General features: G+C 42.9%; 1 protein-coding gene across 1 annotated transcript in view; it reads left to right on the top strand.

The window, feature by feature from the left end:
* Positions 1-18,387, top strand: part of LOC122559483 (uncharacterized) — a 183,730-nt gene that overhangs the window by 27,300 nt on the left and 138,043 nt on the right. The window contains exons 11-14 of the mRNA XM_087996932.1: positions 3,135-3,305; positions 14,661-14,759; positions 14,860-15,048; positions 17,898-17,996. Of these exons, the coding sequence (XP_087853058.1) occupies positions 3,135-3,305; positions 14,661-14,759; positions 14,860-15,048; positions 17,898-17,996 (558 nt within the window). The remainder of the gene's footprint in view (positions 1-3,134; positions 3,306-14,660; positions 14,760-14,859; positions 15,049-17,897; positions 17,997-18,387) is intronic.

Raw genomic sequence — 18,387 nt, 5'->3', positions numbered from 1 at the left:
GGTGAACTGGCCATGCCAAATTGCCCATAGTGTTAGGTGAAGGGGTAAATGTAGGGGAATGTGTCTGCGTGGGTTGCGCTTCGGCGGGTCGGTGTGGACTTGTTGGGCCTGTAAGTAATCTAATCTAATCTAATGAGGTATTCCCTTGAGTATGAGAGATTAAGCAATAATAAAGGTACAAGGGACTATCAACTTAAAATTCAATTCAGGCTGCTCAAGAGTCAAATCAGAAAATATTCATTGTAAGTTGGTTCACCTAACTTCACCTTGATTAGAGCCCTTGGTATGTTGAGCAACTGGTTTATTACATATTAATGAACTATATACAACTTCACATGGCTAAGTGTGACAGTGCTGAAGCGTTTTTCATGCTCCCTTCAAGTATCTCAGTTATATATTCTAATAGCTCATCATTGTGGGAGGTTCTATTCACACAGAGTGGAGAGTGTGGTGCTGGAAAAGCACAACAGGTCAGGCAGCATCCAAGGAGCAGGAGAATCGGCGCAGGAAGCAGAATTCCTGATGTAGGGCTCCTTGGATGCTGCCTGACCTGCTGTACTTTTCCAGCGACACATTCTCGACTCTGATCTCCAGAATCTACAGACCTCGCTTTCTCCTCTCTATTCACACAGACCCAGACATAAACTCCAATACTATACCTAGCCCCAAATCTTGGATTTCTTTCATACTCATGTTGAGAGTACTCGAGTTCTGCCTCCTCACTTTCTTTAATGGAGTAATATGTTAATCTGTCCGAAGGATTCACCATGTGGAGGAAGTTCTTAGTCTGAAACTTCAAGTCTTGTTTCAAGAAGCTTTATTTTTTGTGAATTCTCGGCGACGCTGCCACAGTCTTTACTGTCCCCACAGCACTCTCCCGAGCTGAACAGTCAGCCTACATTTATACAATGATACAAACAACTTCACTTGTTTTGACTTAGATCACATTCTGCACTCAAGTAATGTTGAAAACAATAATTCAAGATAAAGATGGGCACAGTGCAGCTACTCTCTTTGTTCCTGATGTTGCTTAAGGACAGAGAAACTAACGAGCTTAAGATATACTGCCTATATATCATCAAACTATAAATACACAACCTCAGCCTTTATATCCACCAGTATTCTTCCACTATTGCTGCAAGCCTGAGAGCCAAGTCACCTGTTACCTTTGTCAAGTATCCCATCATGCAGCAGTATGCCAAGTTCCTACTACTTCCACACACAACTTCCTCTGATTGTGTTCTGGCCACACTTGGACGATCAGTATTCTCCATATAACCTTCTTTATGTTGATTTAGATGGTCTTCATTGAGATTGGTAATTTCTGCTTCATTCTTTATTCTGACTCAATGTCTGATTCATGGAAATATATGACTGACTGTTGTCTTTATAATTATAAGTAAGATTTTTCCTGTTTTGTGTACAGTACCTTCTGAAGCATATTCCAAATATGATCTCTGTTGATTATCAACTATCTTGAATTTTATCCCTTCTCTCCCTTGGGCACTTGCTAACACCATTTCTCCTTCCACCATCTTGGTTCAGGTCCTTGTAGAGCTCTCAATCTCTTTTTTTTCTTTCAATGACCTACACTCATTGTTGAACTCTTAGATAATTCCAGACCTTGGAAATAATATTTGGTGTGACACTTTGTAACTTACTGCACATTCAACATTCGGATAGTGCCAACTCACATTATAATGGAGTAGACCTGCAATTTTCGAAGTCACTTGGACAATCGTCATTCCTCTTCAATCATGCTTTGATGGTTCAGATGCCCTTTTAGGTTTTGGGGATTCATTGCTAATCCAGGATGGAATTGGGAAGTGGGAATTGAGTAATCAGCTCTTGTTTTTTGAAAGTCTGCCACTATTACTTACAATGTGCCTTAACCTATGGGCATCCTTTCTTCAACTCACCGAGTCTTTCTCTCTCTGTCTCTCTCTCTTTCTCTAGTTCTTTCTCTAGCTCTGTCTCTCGCTCTGTCTCTCCCTCACTGTCACTCTCTCTGTCTTCTCTCTCTCTCTCTCTGTCTCTCTCTCTCTCTCTGTCAGTCTGTCTCTCTATCTGTGTCTCCTACACCTCACCTGCAGAGTATAACCATCTAAACTGTCCCACAGTCCATGTCCAAATACAGTGAGATCATTATGCCACAGAAGTACTAAGCAATGACCATCTCCCCAAGAGAAAATCTAACCATCATCACTTGACATTCAATGGCCTCACCATCACTGATTCCCTCCAAACCCACTAATCACATTCTAGGAGTTACTATTAACCAAAACCTGGATTGGATTAGCTATTAAATACACTGGCCACAAGAGCAGATCAAAGAGTAAGAACCCTGCAACAAGTAGCTCACATTCTGACTCTCCAAACCCTGTCCTCCATCTACAAGGCACAAGTCAGGAGTGTGATAGAATATTCCCCACTTGGGTGGATGCAATCCAACAAAACTCAAGAAGCTTGACATCATCCAGGAGGAAGCAGCTCACTCGATTGGCATCACATCCACAAACATCTGCCTCCACAACAATGCACACCAGTAGCAGTGTGTACTATCTACTAGATGCACTGCAGAAATTCACTAAGGCTCCTTAGACAGCACCTTCCAAACCCATGACCATTTTCATCAAGGAAGATAAGGGCAGCACATATATGGGAACATGACCACCTACAAGTTCCCCTCCAAGCCACTCGCAATCCTGACTTGGAAATACATCATTGATCCTTTGCAGTCCCTGGGTCAAAATCCTGGAATTCCCTTCCAAACAGCATTGTATGTCTGTCAACAGCACATTGGACTGCAGTGGTTCAAGAAAGCAAGGACAGTGAGGGGTGGGCAAGAAATGCTGGCCTTGCCAGTGATGCCCACGGCCTGTGAGTGAAAAAAAATTCCACAAGAAGGATAGCTGCTCTTGTGAGGCTGTGGAAAGAGGCCTGAAAGTTAGACCTTCAAGAAAGGGCTGAATTAAATTTCAAATTCACTTCAGTTTCCTTCTTAATCGTCTTAAAGGTGATCTAGCGAATAACAATTTTACCTTACACTCATCAGTAAAAATTGTCTTTCCTTCACTGATTTCGAGGTCAATGTGTCTTTAATTTAATGTTTTTCTCTTTGAAAATGATTCCAGAATCTCTGAATTTGACCTCCATCTCCACCACCAGTGCTGTGATCTCCTGGGTCCCTCTTGGGAGTGTGAGTGCTCTGAGGGGCTGCAGTCTGAGCTACTACAGCATTGGGAGCCCCGACACTGTCCACACTGTCAGCCTCGTCCCAGTCAGTACAGAGGCAGTGATCACAGGTAAGATGGGAAGTCAACTGGCCTTCATTTCTGTGGACAAGCATTAACGTTCTGTAAAACTTCACAGAAAATCAAACTGCAACTTGAGCATTTCCTGACCTCAGCTATCCCAATGTGTTTGACAGCTGAAAATGTGTTGCTGGAAAAGCGCAGCAGGTCAGGCAGCATCCAGGGAACAGGGATGCTGCCTGACCTGCTGCGCTTTTCCAGCAACACATTTTCAGCTCTGATCTCCAGTATCTGCAGACCTCACTTTCTCCTCAATGTGTTTGACAGTCAATTAAGTTTTGTTATGAAATGCAGTCACTGGTGTAATTCAGGAAATGTAACCAATCATTGTGCGCACCATGTTCTCCTGAACAACAATGTGATAATGATCTGCTAAATCTGTTTTAGCGATGTTGGGTGAGGGCTGAATGTCAGCCAGGGCACAAAAGAGAGAAGTGCTCCATTCCATTAAAAACCCTGTTGCAGCATCATCTACCTGCAAATGAGAGCTGTCTGTGGTTCCCTGTTTCATCTGAAAGGTTGTGCAGCCCTTCCTCACTGTTGCACTGGACTGTCAGCCAAGATTTGTGCTGAAGTCTCTGGAGTGGGTCTTGAATCCACCACTTTCTGATTTAGAAGCAACAATACCACTGTTGAGCTATAGGAGTCACATTGCACTCAAAATATTAACTTTGTTTCTCCTTCCAAATACAACCAGACCTGCTGAGTTTCTCTACCACTTTTTGTCTTCATCCGTCAAACACTTATCTATAAGTCCAAAAGAAAGCAAGTCTGCTCTAAATAAGGTAGCTCTGACCTTGAGGGTATGCTTTGACCTATGAGGGTACTGAGTTAAAATGTAACACAACAGGAGGAATGCTTCGTAAGTGACCCACAAACGTCAAATTTTATCTGAGATCATTAAGACTTGCAGAGTGAACACATTCTCACTTCCAAGCTGATTAAATTAAATGTTCCTGCTTGGGTTGCAAAATTTCATTTTAAATAAAGCCATATAATTAATCCTTCAGAAATGGATGATGGCCACAGACAAACACATATGTCTAGGTTTGCCTCCCCCACTGTGAGATCCTCAATTTGGATAGGCTGTGGGCGTGAGTGAGTTCATGAGACCTTTCAAGTTACAGGTGACCCCACTACACTACACTACACAATCTCTCTCTCTCTCTCTCTCTCTCACTCACTCACTCACTCACACACACACATATACACTCTCTCTCTCTCTCTCTCTTACATACACATCCCCTCCCCCCACCTTGTCTCAGTCAAATCCATCGAATTCAGCACCGCCTTCCTAACCTGCAATCTTCTTACTGACCTCTCCACCCCCACCCCAGTCTGACCTATCACCCTCACCTTGACCTCTTTCCACCTATCACATTTCCGACGCCCCTCCCCCAAGTCCCTCCTCCCTACCTTTTATCTTAGCCTGCTGGGCAAACTTTCCTCATTCCTGAAGAAGGGCTTATGCCCGAAACGTCGATTCTCCTGTTCCCTGGATGCTGCCTGACCTGCTACGCTTCTCTAGCAACACATTTTCAGCTCTTACATACACACTCATGCAGACCTTATCTTACACACACGCTCTCTCAGGCACACACACATACACCCCCCCCCCCACACTCACATCCATGTGCAACTCAGAATATGATGTTTCATATACTGTTCAGATGACTGTAAATGCACTGCAAAGCACCAAACCATAATTTTCAGGGTGTGTTTTGGATCCGGTACTGTGAGCTCTGTTGGTTAAAAATAATTACTGCTCAGGTTTCTATCCTGCCTCTGCATAGGAGATCTCCTGTAAGCCTATTGAATATTGATTGTTAGTCTGGCCCAGAGAGGAATCCACAGTCTACCACTCTGCAGTGAACATTGAACTCCAGTCAGTCATTTCTGTCCTGTGTATCAGGTCCATACATGTTGAGATCCCTGGGTAGTGATCAAGAGCCGTGACTGATTTTATTGCCTTTCTGTAGGTCAACAGGGAAAGATCAATTGTAGAGAAGTGATCAACTCAGCATATCAGGTTTGGCCATGATGTGGAGGTGCCGGTGTTGGACTGGGGTGGACAAAGTTAAAAGTTACACACCAGGTTATAGTCCAACAGGTTTATTTGGAAGCACTAGCTTTCAGAGCACTGGTCCTTCATCAGGTAACTAGTGGAGTAGGAACATAGCACATAGAATTTACAGCAAGCGATCATCGTGTCATACACTGATGGAATATATTGAACAAACTGAGATTGCTGTTAAGGCTTTCACCTTTTAGAATGGGTTGCAGTTTTCAATTCATTAATATGTAAATCCCAGAACTTCTTTCAAGTCACAGTCCTGAGATAACTTAAGGTTTTATTTTTAAAAAGTGAAGCTATTTGGGTGGAACTGAGAAATAAGAAAGGGATGATCACCTTATTGGGATTGTATTATACACAGCAGAGGGAAATTGAGAAACAAACTTGTAAGGAGATCTCAGCTATCTGTAAGAATAATAGGGTGGTTATGGTAAGGGATTTTAACTTTCCAAACATTGACTGGGACTGCCATAGTGTTAAAGGTTTAGATGGAGAGGAATTTCTTAAGTGTGTACAAGACAATTTTCTGATTCAGTATGTGGATGTACCTAATAGAGAAGGTGCAAAACTTGACCTACTCTTGGGAAATAAGGCAGGGCAGGTGACTAAGGTGTCAGTGGGGGAGCACTTTGGGGCCAGTGACCATAATTCTATTCGCGTCAAAATAGTGATGGAAAAGGATAGACCAGATCTAAAAGTTGAAGTTCTAAATTGGAGAAAGGCCAATTTTGACGGTATTAGGCAAGAACTTTCGAAAGCTGATTGGAGGCACATGTTCGCAGGTAAGGGGGCAGCTGGAAAATGGGAAGCCTTCAGAAATGAGATAACAAGAATCCAGAGAAAGTATATTCCTGTCAGGGTGAAAGGGAAGGCTGGTAGGTATAGGGAATGCTGGATGACTAAAGAAATTGAGTGTTTGGTTAAGAAAAAGAAGGAAGCATATGTCAGGTACAGACAGGATAGATCGAGTGAATCCTGAGAAGAGTATAAAGAAAGTAGGAGTATACTTAAGAGGGAAATCAGGAGGGCAAAACGGGGACATGAGATAGCTTTGGCAAATAGAATTAAGGAGAATCCAAAGGGTTTTTACAAATATACTAAGGACAAAAGGGTAACTAGGGACAGAATAGGACCCCTCAAAGATCAGCAAGGCAGCCTTTGTGTGGAGCCACAGAAAATGGGGGAGATACGAAATGAATATTTTGCATCAGTATTTACTGTGGAAAAGGATATGGAAGAACATAGAACATAGAACAATACAGCACAGAACAGGCCCTTCGGCCCACGATGTTGTGCCGAACTTCTAACCTAGATTAAGTACCCATCCATGTACCTATCCAAATGCCGCTTAAAGGTCGCCAATGAATCCGACTCTACCACTCCCACGGGCAGCGCATTCCATGCCCCCACCACTCTCTGGGTAAAGAACCCACCCCTGACATCTCCCCTATACCTTCCACCCTTCACCTTAAATTTATGTCCCCTTGTAACACTCTGTTGTACCCGGGGAAAAAGTTTCTGACTGTCTACTCTATCTATTCCTCTGATCATCTTATAAACCTCTATCAAGTCACCCCTCATCCTTCGCCGTTCCAACGAGAAAAGGCCGAGAACTCTCAACCTATCCTCGTACGACTTCCTCTCCATTCCAGGCAACATCCTGGTAAATCTCCTCTGCACCCTCTCCACAGCTTCCACATCTTTCCTAAAGTGAGGCGACCAGAACTGCACACAGTACTCCAACTGTGGCCTAACCAAAGTCCTGTACAGCTGCAACATCACTTCACGACTCTTGAATTCAATCCCTCTGCTAATGAACGATAATACTCCATAGGCCTTCTTACAAGCTCTATCCACCTGAGTGGCAACTTTCAAAGATCTATGTACATAGACCCCAAGATCCCTCTGTTCCTCCACCTGACTTAGAACCCTACCATTAACCCTGTATTCCGCATTCTTATTTGTTCTTCCAAAATGGACAACCTCACACTGCCACTCCTCAGCCCAGCTCTGCATCATATCTAAGTCCCTCTGCAGCCGACAACAGCCCTCCTCACTGTCCACAACTCCACCTATCTTCGTATCATCTGCAAATTTACTGACCCACCCTTCGACTCCCTCATCTAAGTCATTAATAAAAATTACAAACAGCAGAGGACCCAGAACTGATCCCTGCGGAACTCCACTTGTAACTGGGCTCCAGGCTGAATATTTACCATCTACCACCACTCTCTGCCTTCGACCGGTTAGCCAGTTTTCTATCCAATTGGCCAAATTTCCCTCTATCCCATGCCTCCTGACTTTCCGCATAAGCGGAACCTTATCAAATGCCTTACTAAAATCCATGTACACTACATCCACTGCTCTACCCTCATCCACATGCTTGGTCACCTCCTCGAAGAATTCAATAAGACTTGTAAGGCAAGACCTACCCTTCACAAATCCGTGCTGGCTGTCCCTAATCAAGCAGTGTCTTTCCAGATACTCATAAATCCTATCCCTCAGTACCCTTTCCATTACTTTGCCTACCACAGAAGTAAGACTAACAGGCCTGTAATTCCCGGGGTTATCCCTATTCCCTTTTTTGAACAGGGACACAACATTCGCTACTCTCCAGTCCCCTGGTACCACCCCCGTTGCCAGTGAAGACGAGAAGATCATTGCCAACGGTACTGCAATTTCCTCTCTTGCTTCCCACATAATCCTAGGATATATCCCGTCAGGCCCGGGGGACTTGTCTATCCTCAAGTTGTTCAAAATGTCCAACACATCTTCCTTCCTAACAGGTATCTCTTCTAGCTTACCAGTCCATTTCACACTCTCCTCTTCTACAATACGGTCCCTCTCGTTCGTAAATACTGAAGAGAAGTACTTGTTCAAGACCTCTCCTATCTCTTCCGACTCAATACACAGTCTCCCACTACTGTCCTTGATCGGACCTACCCTCGTTCTCGTCATTGCAATAGATATAGACTGTAGGGAAGATATAGACTGTAGGGAAATACATGGTGACATCTTGCAAAATGTCCAGATTACAGGGGAGGAAGTGCTGGATGTCTTGAAACGGTTAAAAGTGGATAAATCCCCAGGACCTGATCAGGTGTACCCGAGAACTCTGTGGGAAGCCAGAGAAGTGATTGCTGGGCCTCTTGCTGAGATATTTGTATCATCGATAGTCACAGGTGAGGTGCTGGAAGACTGGAGGTTGGCAAACGTGTGCCACTGTTTAAGAAGGGTGGTAAAGACAAACCAGGAACTATAGACCAGTGAGCCTGACGTCGGTGGTGGGCAAGTTGTTGGAGGGAATCCTGAGGGAAAGGATGTACATGTATTTGGAAAGGCAAGGACTGATTCGGGATAGTCAACATGCTTTTGTGCGTGGGAAATCATGTCTCACTAACTTGATTGAGTTTTTTGAAGCAGTAACAAAGAAGATTGATGAAGGCAGAGCAGCATATGAGATCTAAATGGACTTCAGTAAGACGTTCGACAAGATTCCCCATGGGAGACTGATTAGCAAGGTTAGATCTCATGGAATACAGGGAGAACTAGCCATTTGGATACAGAACTGGCTCAAAGGTAGAAGACAGAGGGTGGTGGTTGAGGGTTGTTTTTCAGACTGGAGGCCTGTGACCAGTGGAGTGCCACAAGGATTGGTGCTGGGCCCTCTACTTTTTGTCATTTACATAAATGATTTGGATGCGAGCATAAGAGGTACAGTTAGTAAGTTTGCAGATGACACCAAAATTGGAGGTGTAGTCGACAGTGAAGAGGGTTACCTCAGATTACAAAAGGATCTTGACCAGGTGGGCCAATGGGCTGAGAAGTGGCAGATGGAGTTTAATTCAATAAATGCGAGGAGCTGCATTTTGGGAAAGCAAATCTTGGCAGGATTTATACACTTAATGGTAAGGTCCTAGGGAGTGTTGCTGAACAAAGAGACCTTGGAGTGTAGGTTCATAGCTCCTTGAAAGTGGAGTCGCAGGTAGATAGGATAGTGAAGAAGGCGTTTGGTATGCTTTCCTTTATTGGTCAGAGTATTGAGTACAGGAGTTGGGAGGTCATGTTGCGGCTATACAGGACATTGGTTAGACCACTGTTAGAATATTGCATGCAATTCTGGTCTCCTTCCTATCGGAAAGATGTTGTGAAACTTGAAAGGGTTCAGAAAAGATTTACAAGGGTGTTGCCACGGTTGGAGGATCTGTGCTGCAGGGAGAGACTGAACAGGCTGATGCTGTTTTCCCTGGAGCATCGGAGACTGAGGGGTGACCTTATAGAGGTTTACAAAATTATGAGGGGCATGGATAGGATAAATAGGCAGTCTTTTCCCTGGGGTCGGGGAGTCCAGAACTGGAGGGCATAGGTTTCGGGCGAAAGGGGAAAGATATAAAAGAGACCTACAAGGCAACTTTTTCACACAGAGGGTGGTATGTGTATGGAATGAGCTGCCAGAGGAAGTGGTGGAGGCTGGTATGATTGCAACATTTAAGAGGCATTTGGATGGGTATATGAATAGGAAGGGTTTGGAGGGATATGGGCCGGGTGCTGGCAGGCGGGACTAGATTGTGTTGAGATATCTGGTCGGTATGGACGGGTTGGACCGAAGGGTCTGTTTCCATGCTGTACATCTCTATGACTATATGACTCAGACAATACATTAAATGTGTGTGTATTCCAATCTTGAGTCAGACTGGTTCTATTGCCAAAATGGAAATTTATAAAATGTCACGTGGATTATAAAAAATATTGGCTGCCTACAGATGGTGTGTTTCTTGAACAAAATAGACGGTATCTACAAATGCAAGTCTCAAATGCAAATAGACTTGTATGTGTGTGTGTGTGCGCATGTGAGGGAGAGAGATGGTGTGTGTGTGTGTGTGTGCCCCACTACACTACACAATCACTTTTTCTCTCTCTCTCTCTCTCACACACACACACACACACACACACACACACTTACATACACACTTACGCAGACCTTATCTCATACACATGCTCTCTCAGGCACACACACGCATACACACTCACACCCGTGTGCACACCCTCTCACAAGCATATACTCCATCAAACTCTCAGGCAAACTTTATCAAGCATGTGCGCACATGCACACATACACACACACACGTCCATACACACACACTTTCTCTCTCTCTCTCTGCTGCCAGATTTCAACTGTTGGTTTTCCTTTTCCTGAACTGGAGGAAGTAGCAAGTGAGGGAAATCTGTTTTGCTGAATTTGCCTTTGCCAAGAATGTGTTTATGGTATTCTGCAATATTGGAACAGTTGATGAGTCATAGTTAAATAATATATTATTGTATTAAATATTTCCATAGGATTACGTTTACGCCAATTCTTCCTTTATGTTTCTGGTGTAAATGTGGCGTAAGAATAAAGAAACGAAAGCAGAAGTTGCTGGAAAAGCTCAGCAGACCTGGCAGCATCTGTGAAGAGAAATCAGAGTTAACGTTTCGGGTCAGGTGACCCTCTGATTACACTTCACAGATGCTCCCAGACCTGCTGAGCTTTTCCTGCAATTTCTGTTTTTGTTGCTGATTTACAGTGTGCACTGTTCTTTCGATGTAAGAATACTGTGTGTTTAGCTTAAAGCTGAAAAGTTTGACCAACTGAATGTCATCTTTAAAGCAGTGTTTTACACTTGCCTTTAAATAAGATAAAAGTTTGGGTCTAGGCTAACTCCTTGATATGTTTTGCGGGGATTTGGTGTGGTCCATAACACCACTGAGTCACAAACCAGATCACTGACATGACCCTTTGTTATTTTACATTGGAGTCATTTTAGAACAAAGAATGAAAAGATACCTATGTCCAGTTACTAAGAAAACAATTGTGCACATTTTCAACTGTTGAATTAGTCTAAAAACAGTCCTTTTCCCACCAGGATGTGGCCCTCCCCAACATTTCTTCAACAGGAAGTTCCCCCAGTTCTCCCACAGCTGCTGTCAATCCCGTTGCTTCATCTATCTTGTTTATTTTCACCTCATTAATATTTTAGCCTCCTGTGAGCTACAAGCAAGGATTTGATTAAAATAGTCTGCTATAATTATGGTCCTGGCTTGTTTGCAAAACCAGGTAAAATGTTTTTAGTTTGCTGTTCACTTTGGCCGAGTGCCAACAGTACAGAAGGGCTGAGGCATGTGAAATCTTTGTCAATCTTGTCCCCCTCGATGATTATGTCTGTTCTGGATTGAAGTTTAAATGTTGTGACAGTAATCATTAAACAGAAATCTTTCCATGGTTTCCATCTAAACAGGGGAAGGTCAGTAGTGCACTGCAACCTGGCAATCTGCCTGAAAGCAATTCCTATATCAGCAAGTTGACCAGCACCGTTTCTTTAGGTAATTTAGTTGAAGGGCCACTGACTGCTACAAGTGACCACCATCCCTGAGTATTTTATCAGTAGTTTTAATTAAAACTTTACACAAGGACAAATAAGAAGATGTTTTCATTGGAAATTTCAGCTAACTTACAGCCGAGCTGTAATGAACATGAAATAATTAATTTCTCTGTGGAAGGTTGAGTGCATTAATTTTAGGTTTCTCTCAACTTGTGTAGACTACCTAGCCTCCAGAGACAGAACCACACAAGATTCCTGTTACTCAGCCTCTTTTTAGCTAATCAATAAATTGGTTTCCAATGGCAGGCTTAAAGCAACTCAATTTCTTCCATGCTCCATATTGCCTTATCTAGCGCAGGGTTTGGATTACAAACTCAGCTGCCATACAAGTTCGCCTCTACTGTCATGAGTTTCGACTACTTCAGTAGAGAAAGGATTCAAGATTCATGCGTATAGATTTTAATCAGGGTCAAGTGTGCCAGGCGTGGCTCAGTGCAGCATACTTAGCTGTGAGAAGGATGTGTGCCCATGTCCACTTCAGAGACTCTTGTATTAAAACTAGGCTGACACTTCAATACAATGCCCTGTTAAAGTACAGGTGAGACCAGGGCACCATCTGTACTCTCAGCTGCACTTGAAAGATCCCATTGTATAATTACAAATCAGAGCAGGGCATAATCACCTGCATGTACTGGCCATTAACTACACCTCAACCAACATTATGAAGTCAGGTTGACTGTTGGTTATTGCATTACTATGTGTGAGACCTTGCTCTGCACTTCCTACACAATAACAGTGACTTAATTTGAGACGCTCATCATTGCTGTGAAGCACTTTGGGATATCCTAGTGTCAAGAAAGATGCCGTTGGAATGCAACCCTTTGCTGCTTCCTTCTTTCAGGGCAGTTCCTGGAGGGCTGCAATCAGATGCACTGGCCCAACATTAGGAGAAGGAAAGTCATCTATGGATGCTGCACCTACTCTAGAGTATTTGTAACTACACCTCAAAGACTGGATAAGTTATCAGAGGGTGATTCAGGAATCATAGCTGAAAATGTGTTGCTGGAAAAGCGCAGCAGGTCAGGCAGCATCCAAGGAACAGGAAAATCGATGTTTCGGGCATAAGCCCTTCTTCAGGAATCATAACCAAGTGATGAGGGTCCTGACACCTTCCAGAGTGATCTTAGGAGACAATGGTGTTTTCCAAGACAGCTTTGGTAGGGGACCAATAGATATCTCTTAGCTATAGTGTAGATGGTGACTGCACCAGTCTTGCTCAAGGGCAGCAATGACAACAGCATAGTCAGACTTCCAGGAAACATCGGTGGACATTCCTGTGACTGTCTGAAGGGGGGTTGGGGGAGGACTTAATTGAGCAGGGCATAAAACTTGCATTTTCTGATGGCTGAAGGTTAATGTTTTGTTACTAAATTCCCAACACCCTTCAACCTCTTGATTTACGTTCAGGAGCATGACATGATGCTCATTAACATCCCAGCCTGCTAGAATTATATTCTCAGGTGCAATCTTGTTGCCCACAAATGGGAGATGTTTTTGTTCATAAACCTCTGCCCAGTGAATGCAAACTTCTTCAGTCGCCTGGCTCCTTAATAACAGGGCACCTCGTTGTGCACATGTTTCCAATCTGGATGTGGAACCTCTCCACGTTGATCAGCTCATGAGAGGTTTAACCATATTCAGTCTGAAGTTTTGTTGTTAAATTCTTATAATGTTAGGGGTGAAGCCTGATTAAGTTGATCAGCTTGCTCAAGCAAGGCAGCCACATTGGCTGACTGCAGGAAATGGGGGCAGACAAGTGGGACAGCCCTCAAAAGGTTGACAGGTGACTTAATAGAGACATACAAGAGGGTTAGATAGGATAGACAGTGAGAGCCTTTTTCCTCGGATGGTGATGGCTAGCACGAGGGGGCATCGCTTTAAATTGAGGGGTGATAGATATAGGATAGATGTCAAAGGTAGTTTCTTCACTCAGTGAGTAGTAGGGATGTGAAACACGCTGCCTGCAACAGTAGTAGACTCACCAACTTTAAGGGCATTGGATAGGCATAGGGATGAAAATTGTATAGTGTCGGTTAGATGGGCTTCAGATTGGTTTCACAGGACACTGCAACATTGAGGGCCGAAGAGCCTGTACTGTGCTGTAATGTTCTATGTTCGATGCTGTGGTTAGGTTCTTATACCAAAACAAGCTTGTCGAAGTCTGGGAGGAATTACTACTACAGAGTCAGTACAGCTGCGTTGGTAGTGCAATGCAGAGACAGAGATTGATTAAGCGGAAGGCACCAGATGGAGATCACTGGTGATCAAGCTCCTGTGTGACAGTCCTCTGAAGTGACAACCTTACGATGCTAATTTACATGCATCGGCACTCTGAGTGGTACATACCCTGATGGAGCGCAGCAGTTCATTTGCCCTCCTGCGGCACTGGAGTGTGTGCATCCTGAGCCACCTGCAGACAGAGATCATCACCTGGTCTCTGAAATCTCCAGGGGTTGAATAAGATTGATAAGCAAAGGGTGAGTGATACTGTTGGGTTGCAGAGACTGAAGTGCTGCCCGGGTGTGTTTTCTCAGATGGTGCCAGATTTTGAAAACCAGAGTGTCCCAGTGGGTGGCAAAAGTTCCTTCCCCGTAAAATGTGGTGTTTTACCTGCACATGAATTTGCAATTAAGCTCCCCAAAGTGGAAGCCCTTCCTGCTTTTATGCCTACCTCCACACTTTCTCAAAAACCAAAACTTACTGCCCTTGGTTGCAATTCATTATCTGGTGTGTAAGCTTTGAACAAGGAAAGGGACAGTAAAAGTAGTGGACAATGTATTCTGAATAAATAATGACTGAACTATTACCACAGTATTCTGGTATTTGTATTTAACCATGAATATTTCTTTTTAGGGTTGAAACCAGATACTACTTATACCATGTCCATTGTGTGTGACTCTCAAACTCCCTGGACACTCCACTCCCAGTCTCTTGATGTCACTACTCTCCCAAGTATGTATTTAGATAACTTATTATTGTTGTAAAATTGGCTTTTATTCACAGCTAGAGAATTGTTTTCCTCAGTCTGACTGCGGCTCTGTTTTACTGGCAGTTTCGAGATTCCTCAGCAACATACAGGCTTCCCATATAACCTCATCGACTGCGGTGATTGGCTGGGATCTACACCCATCCAAGTCTGCCCTGGTTGGGTCCTACTCCATTAGCTATGGTCCTTATGGCACTGACAAATCCAAGAAGAATGTAATTGCTTTCCCTCCAAATACCAGTGCGATCCTCACAGGTAAGGACACTGACAGGGTGACCAACCCTAAGGACCTCAAATAAGGGGCACTTTGACTGCTGGAGTGGGAATTCATGGAGATTGCTACTGCAGTGCTGGTGACATAGGATGTGTATGGTAGTGGGTAAAGAAAGTCAAAGGTTCTTCACAGGTAAATCCACAGTAAAAATGGAATAAAATGTCAGAGTGGTTCCTGAAGTCTTTTCCTTCAATGGCAAATATCTCTGCAATTACTGCTAAGTTTGGTACTGAAATGAAGGAATCAAAATCCTTGGAGGTGTGTCAGATTTCCAGCTGATGTTATGACTGTACAAGTCCTATCACAGACTGAAATCTGGCTTGATGGATTATATTTTGTTTCTTTTCATGAATGTGATCTCTTACCGAAGCCTAAGTTTGCAATCTTACAGACTCAGGTTTAACAATAAAATAGAAGTTCATTATGCAAAAGAAATGATGATGAAATAAAACAAACCAAAATATTATATAATGCAAATATAATGATTGAAAGCATACAGTCATATATAATCCCATTAATCCGAAAAAAAAAACTTTGACAGGCACCATAGAGAACCTCCTTCCTCATCAACTCTATGGGCTAAATCTAACTGTGACTTCAACTCCCAGTATGGAAAATCTGTTAGCTTCTTCCTGTAGCCTTCATACACCTGATCAAATGACCCCTTCAGAGTTTACACAAACACATCTGGTCTGGAGCTATTACTAAACTACTTACTCTGAGGTAATTTTTTTTTAACAACTCTAAACAATTATGAGGGGCATGGATAGAGTAAATAAACAAAGTCTTTTCTCTGGGGTCGGGGAGTCCAGACCTAGAGGGCATAGGTTTAGGGTGAGAGGGGAAAGATATAAAAGAGACCAAAGGGGCAACCATTTCACGCGGAGGGTGGTACGTGTATGGAATGAGCTGCCAGAGGAAGTGGTGGAGGCTGGTACAATTGCAACATTTAAGAGGCATCTGGAGGGTATATGAATAGAAAGGGTTTGGAGGGATATGGGCCGGGTGCTGACAGGTGGGACTAGATTGGGTTCGGGATATCTGGTCAGCATGGACGGGTTGGACCGAAGGGTCTGTTTCCATGCTGTACATCTCTATGACTCTAAACAATCTTCACCCTTTCTCAGCAGAAACTATTTTACCCATCCATCTTTTGCTAAGGATCATGTAGAACTGTCCCAAATTGAAACTAAAACAGAAGGGTTTCATTTCAAGCTTTTATTTTAAGTTGAAGTTCAAATAATGTATTACACCATGCACTTTTATTTAATATAAACTCTTTCAATTTAAAAAAAAACTCGTTAGTTCTTAGAGACAATCTCTCTCAAACTGTTTCAAAAGAAATCATCTTTGGCTGCAGAAATATTTGCAAGTCAATCATCTAATCCCTTCAGACACACACACACAACACCTGATAAGCCACCAGTTCAGAATCAATAAGGTTAAAATCTATAAATCACATACCTTGAATCACAATGTACCTGCTCCCAGCAGGTTCCTGTCCGATATTGACAGCAAGCATTGGTGGATGGATTTTATCAGAGTGGACATGTAATGTATCAGAGAGATTAATAAAATAATGATTAATGAAGATTAATAAAATGCTAGTTAATAATTTTATTAATAAAAGATAAACAAATTATTAGACTGCCAGTGTCGAGTGAAATGTATGAGTGCAATGAGGAGTAAAAGGTTGCACCGACTTCAACATCATTTGAGATTTGTAGAAGTGCTTTACTTTGGAGACTGCACATTAAAAAGTGAAATTTAGAGTGGGGAATGTGAGTCATAGGAATCCCATTGAAGATATCCTTGTTTGCAACTTTAATGGAAGATGCAGAGATTCGATGCAGGACAGAAGAATGAAAAATGTGGCAGAATGGGAGAAGGATGTTCAATACATAATGTATCAAACTAAAAATCCCATTATAACCATGCAGATCTCAAGATACCATTGAGGACCTTTGCTTGGGGACAGTATGTTTTTACCAAAGAGGCAACAGAGGGGCTGTGACATTAACATAAAAGTGGACAGCAAGATCAGCCACGTGGGCAGTTCTGTCTATCATTGTGAAAGTGATGGCCACATTACAATTTTAACCAGCACCCTCCTTCCAGTCAATGTCTGTCCAATATCTTGTAAGGGACTGCCTTGATCATCAAAGTCAGAGGATAATTACAGTACAAAAAGATTCCGTTTGGTCCTTTGTTTCCGTGCTGACTCGCAGTCAGCTAGGCCTAAATTCCAGCTGATTACTCGGGTCTGTTTCAGATAGGAATCCCATTGCATTCAAAAGCCAAGGTGAAATCTGCTTCCATTACACGCTCAGGCAGTGCATTCCAGAATTTGGGGATCAACGAACCCAGTGGGGAATGAACTAAACGCACTGCTTCCATATCAGACTGGAGACTTTGCCAAGTTCCAAACTAAACCAAGGAAGGGTCTAATTAAGGTGTGTGTGCTGGAATTTGCACACTGTATAAAAAGTATTTTTACTCATGTCACATTTCATTCTTTTGCCATTTACCTTATGTCAGTGTCCAGTTAAAAATGGAATCCAAGTCATGCGTTATTTGCAACCCATCTGATTCACTAATATCCTTCAGGGAAGGAAATCTGTCATTGTTCCCCAGTCGGCCCTACATGTTACTCCAGACCCACAGCAATGTGGTTGATTCTTAATTGCCCCCTGAAATGGCTCTGCATTCTCCTCACTGATGGCAATTAGGGATGGGCCAGAATGCTAACCTCGCCAGCAGTGCCTACATAACTTAAACATAAAAAGGAAGAACAAAAAAACCAATGTGTCTCATTATTTCCCTTGAACAGGTCTGAGTGAGTCAACTCCATACGTTGTCATTGTTTCTGTGCGAACTTCCTCTGGAGAAGAGGACACCAGTTCAACGTTATATTTTAAAACCCAACCATGTAAGTTTTCCAAAAAATATCACATTGTTAATCATTTGGAGGTGGAAGGAATTGTATAGACAACTGACGATGAGTATTACCAGGGGAGGAGCCTTCCCTTTTCCATTTCTTTATACCCATTGTGAGGAAATTACAAGAACTAAGAAGTGTTTTTCAGACATTTCTGTCACATTTCTCCTTGGTGACTCTAATTATTTATGCAGCAAAAACAGCATTAGAAGGAAGAGGTTATAACACTCTGAATGACAACTTGTTAGAGGTGTTCACAACATACATCATAACATCCAAGTCTATAACTGGTTAGAAAATTGAACTTTTGCTCAAACAATAAAGACAAGCAACAAACAGTTTTTCAACAGTTTGATTGTTTAATGAGGTAGCTCAGAGGATT

This window comes from Chiloscyllium plagiosum, unplaced genomic scaffold, assembly GCF_037043375.1.
Source record: "Chiloscyllium plagiosum isolate Xiang-an unplaced genomic scaffold, Cpla_swu_hap1 HiC_scaffold_19, whole genome shotgun sequence".
Classification (NCBI taxonomy): Eukaryota; Metazoa; Chordata; class Chondrichthyes; order Orectolobiformes; family Hemiscylliidae; genus Chiloscyllium; species Chiloscyllium plagiosum.
This window is presented reverse-complemented; position numbering and strand designations above follow the sequence as displayed.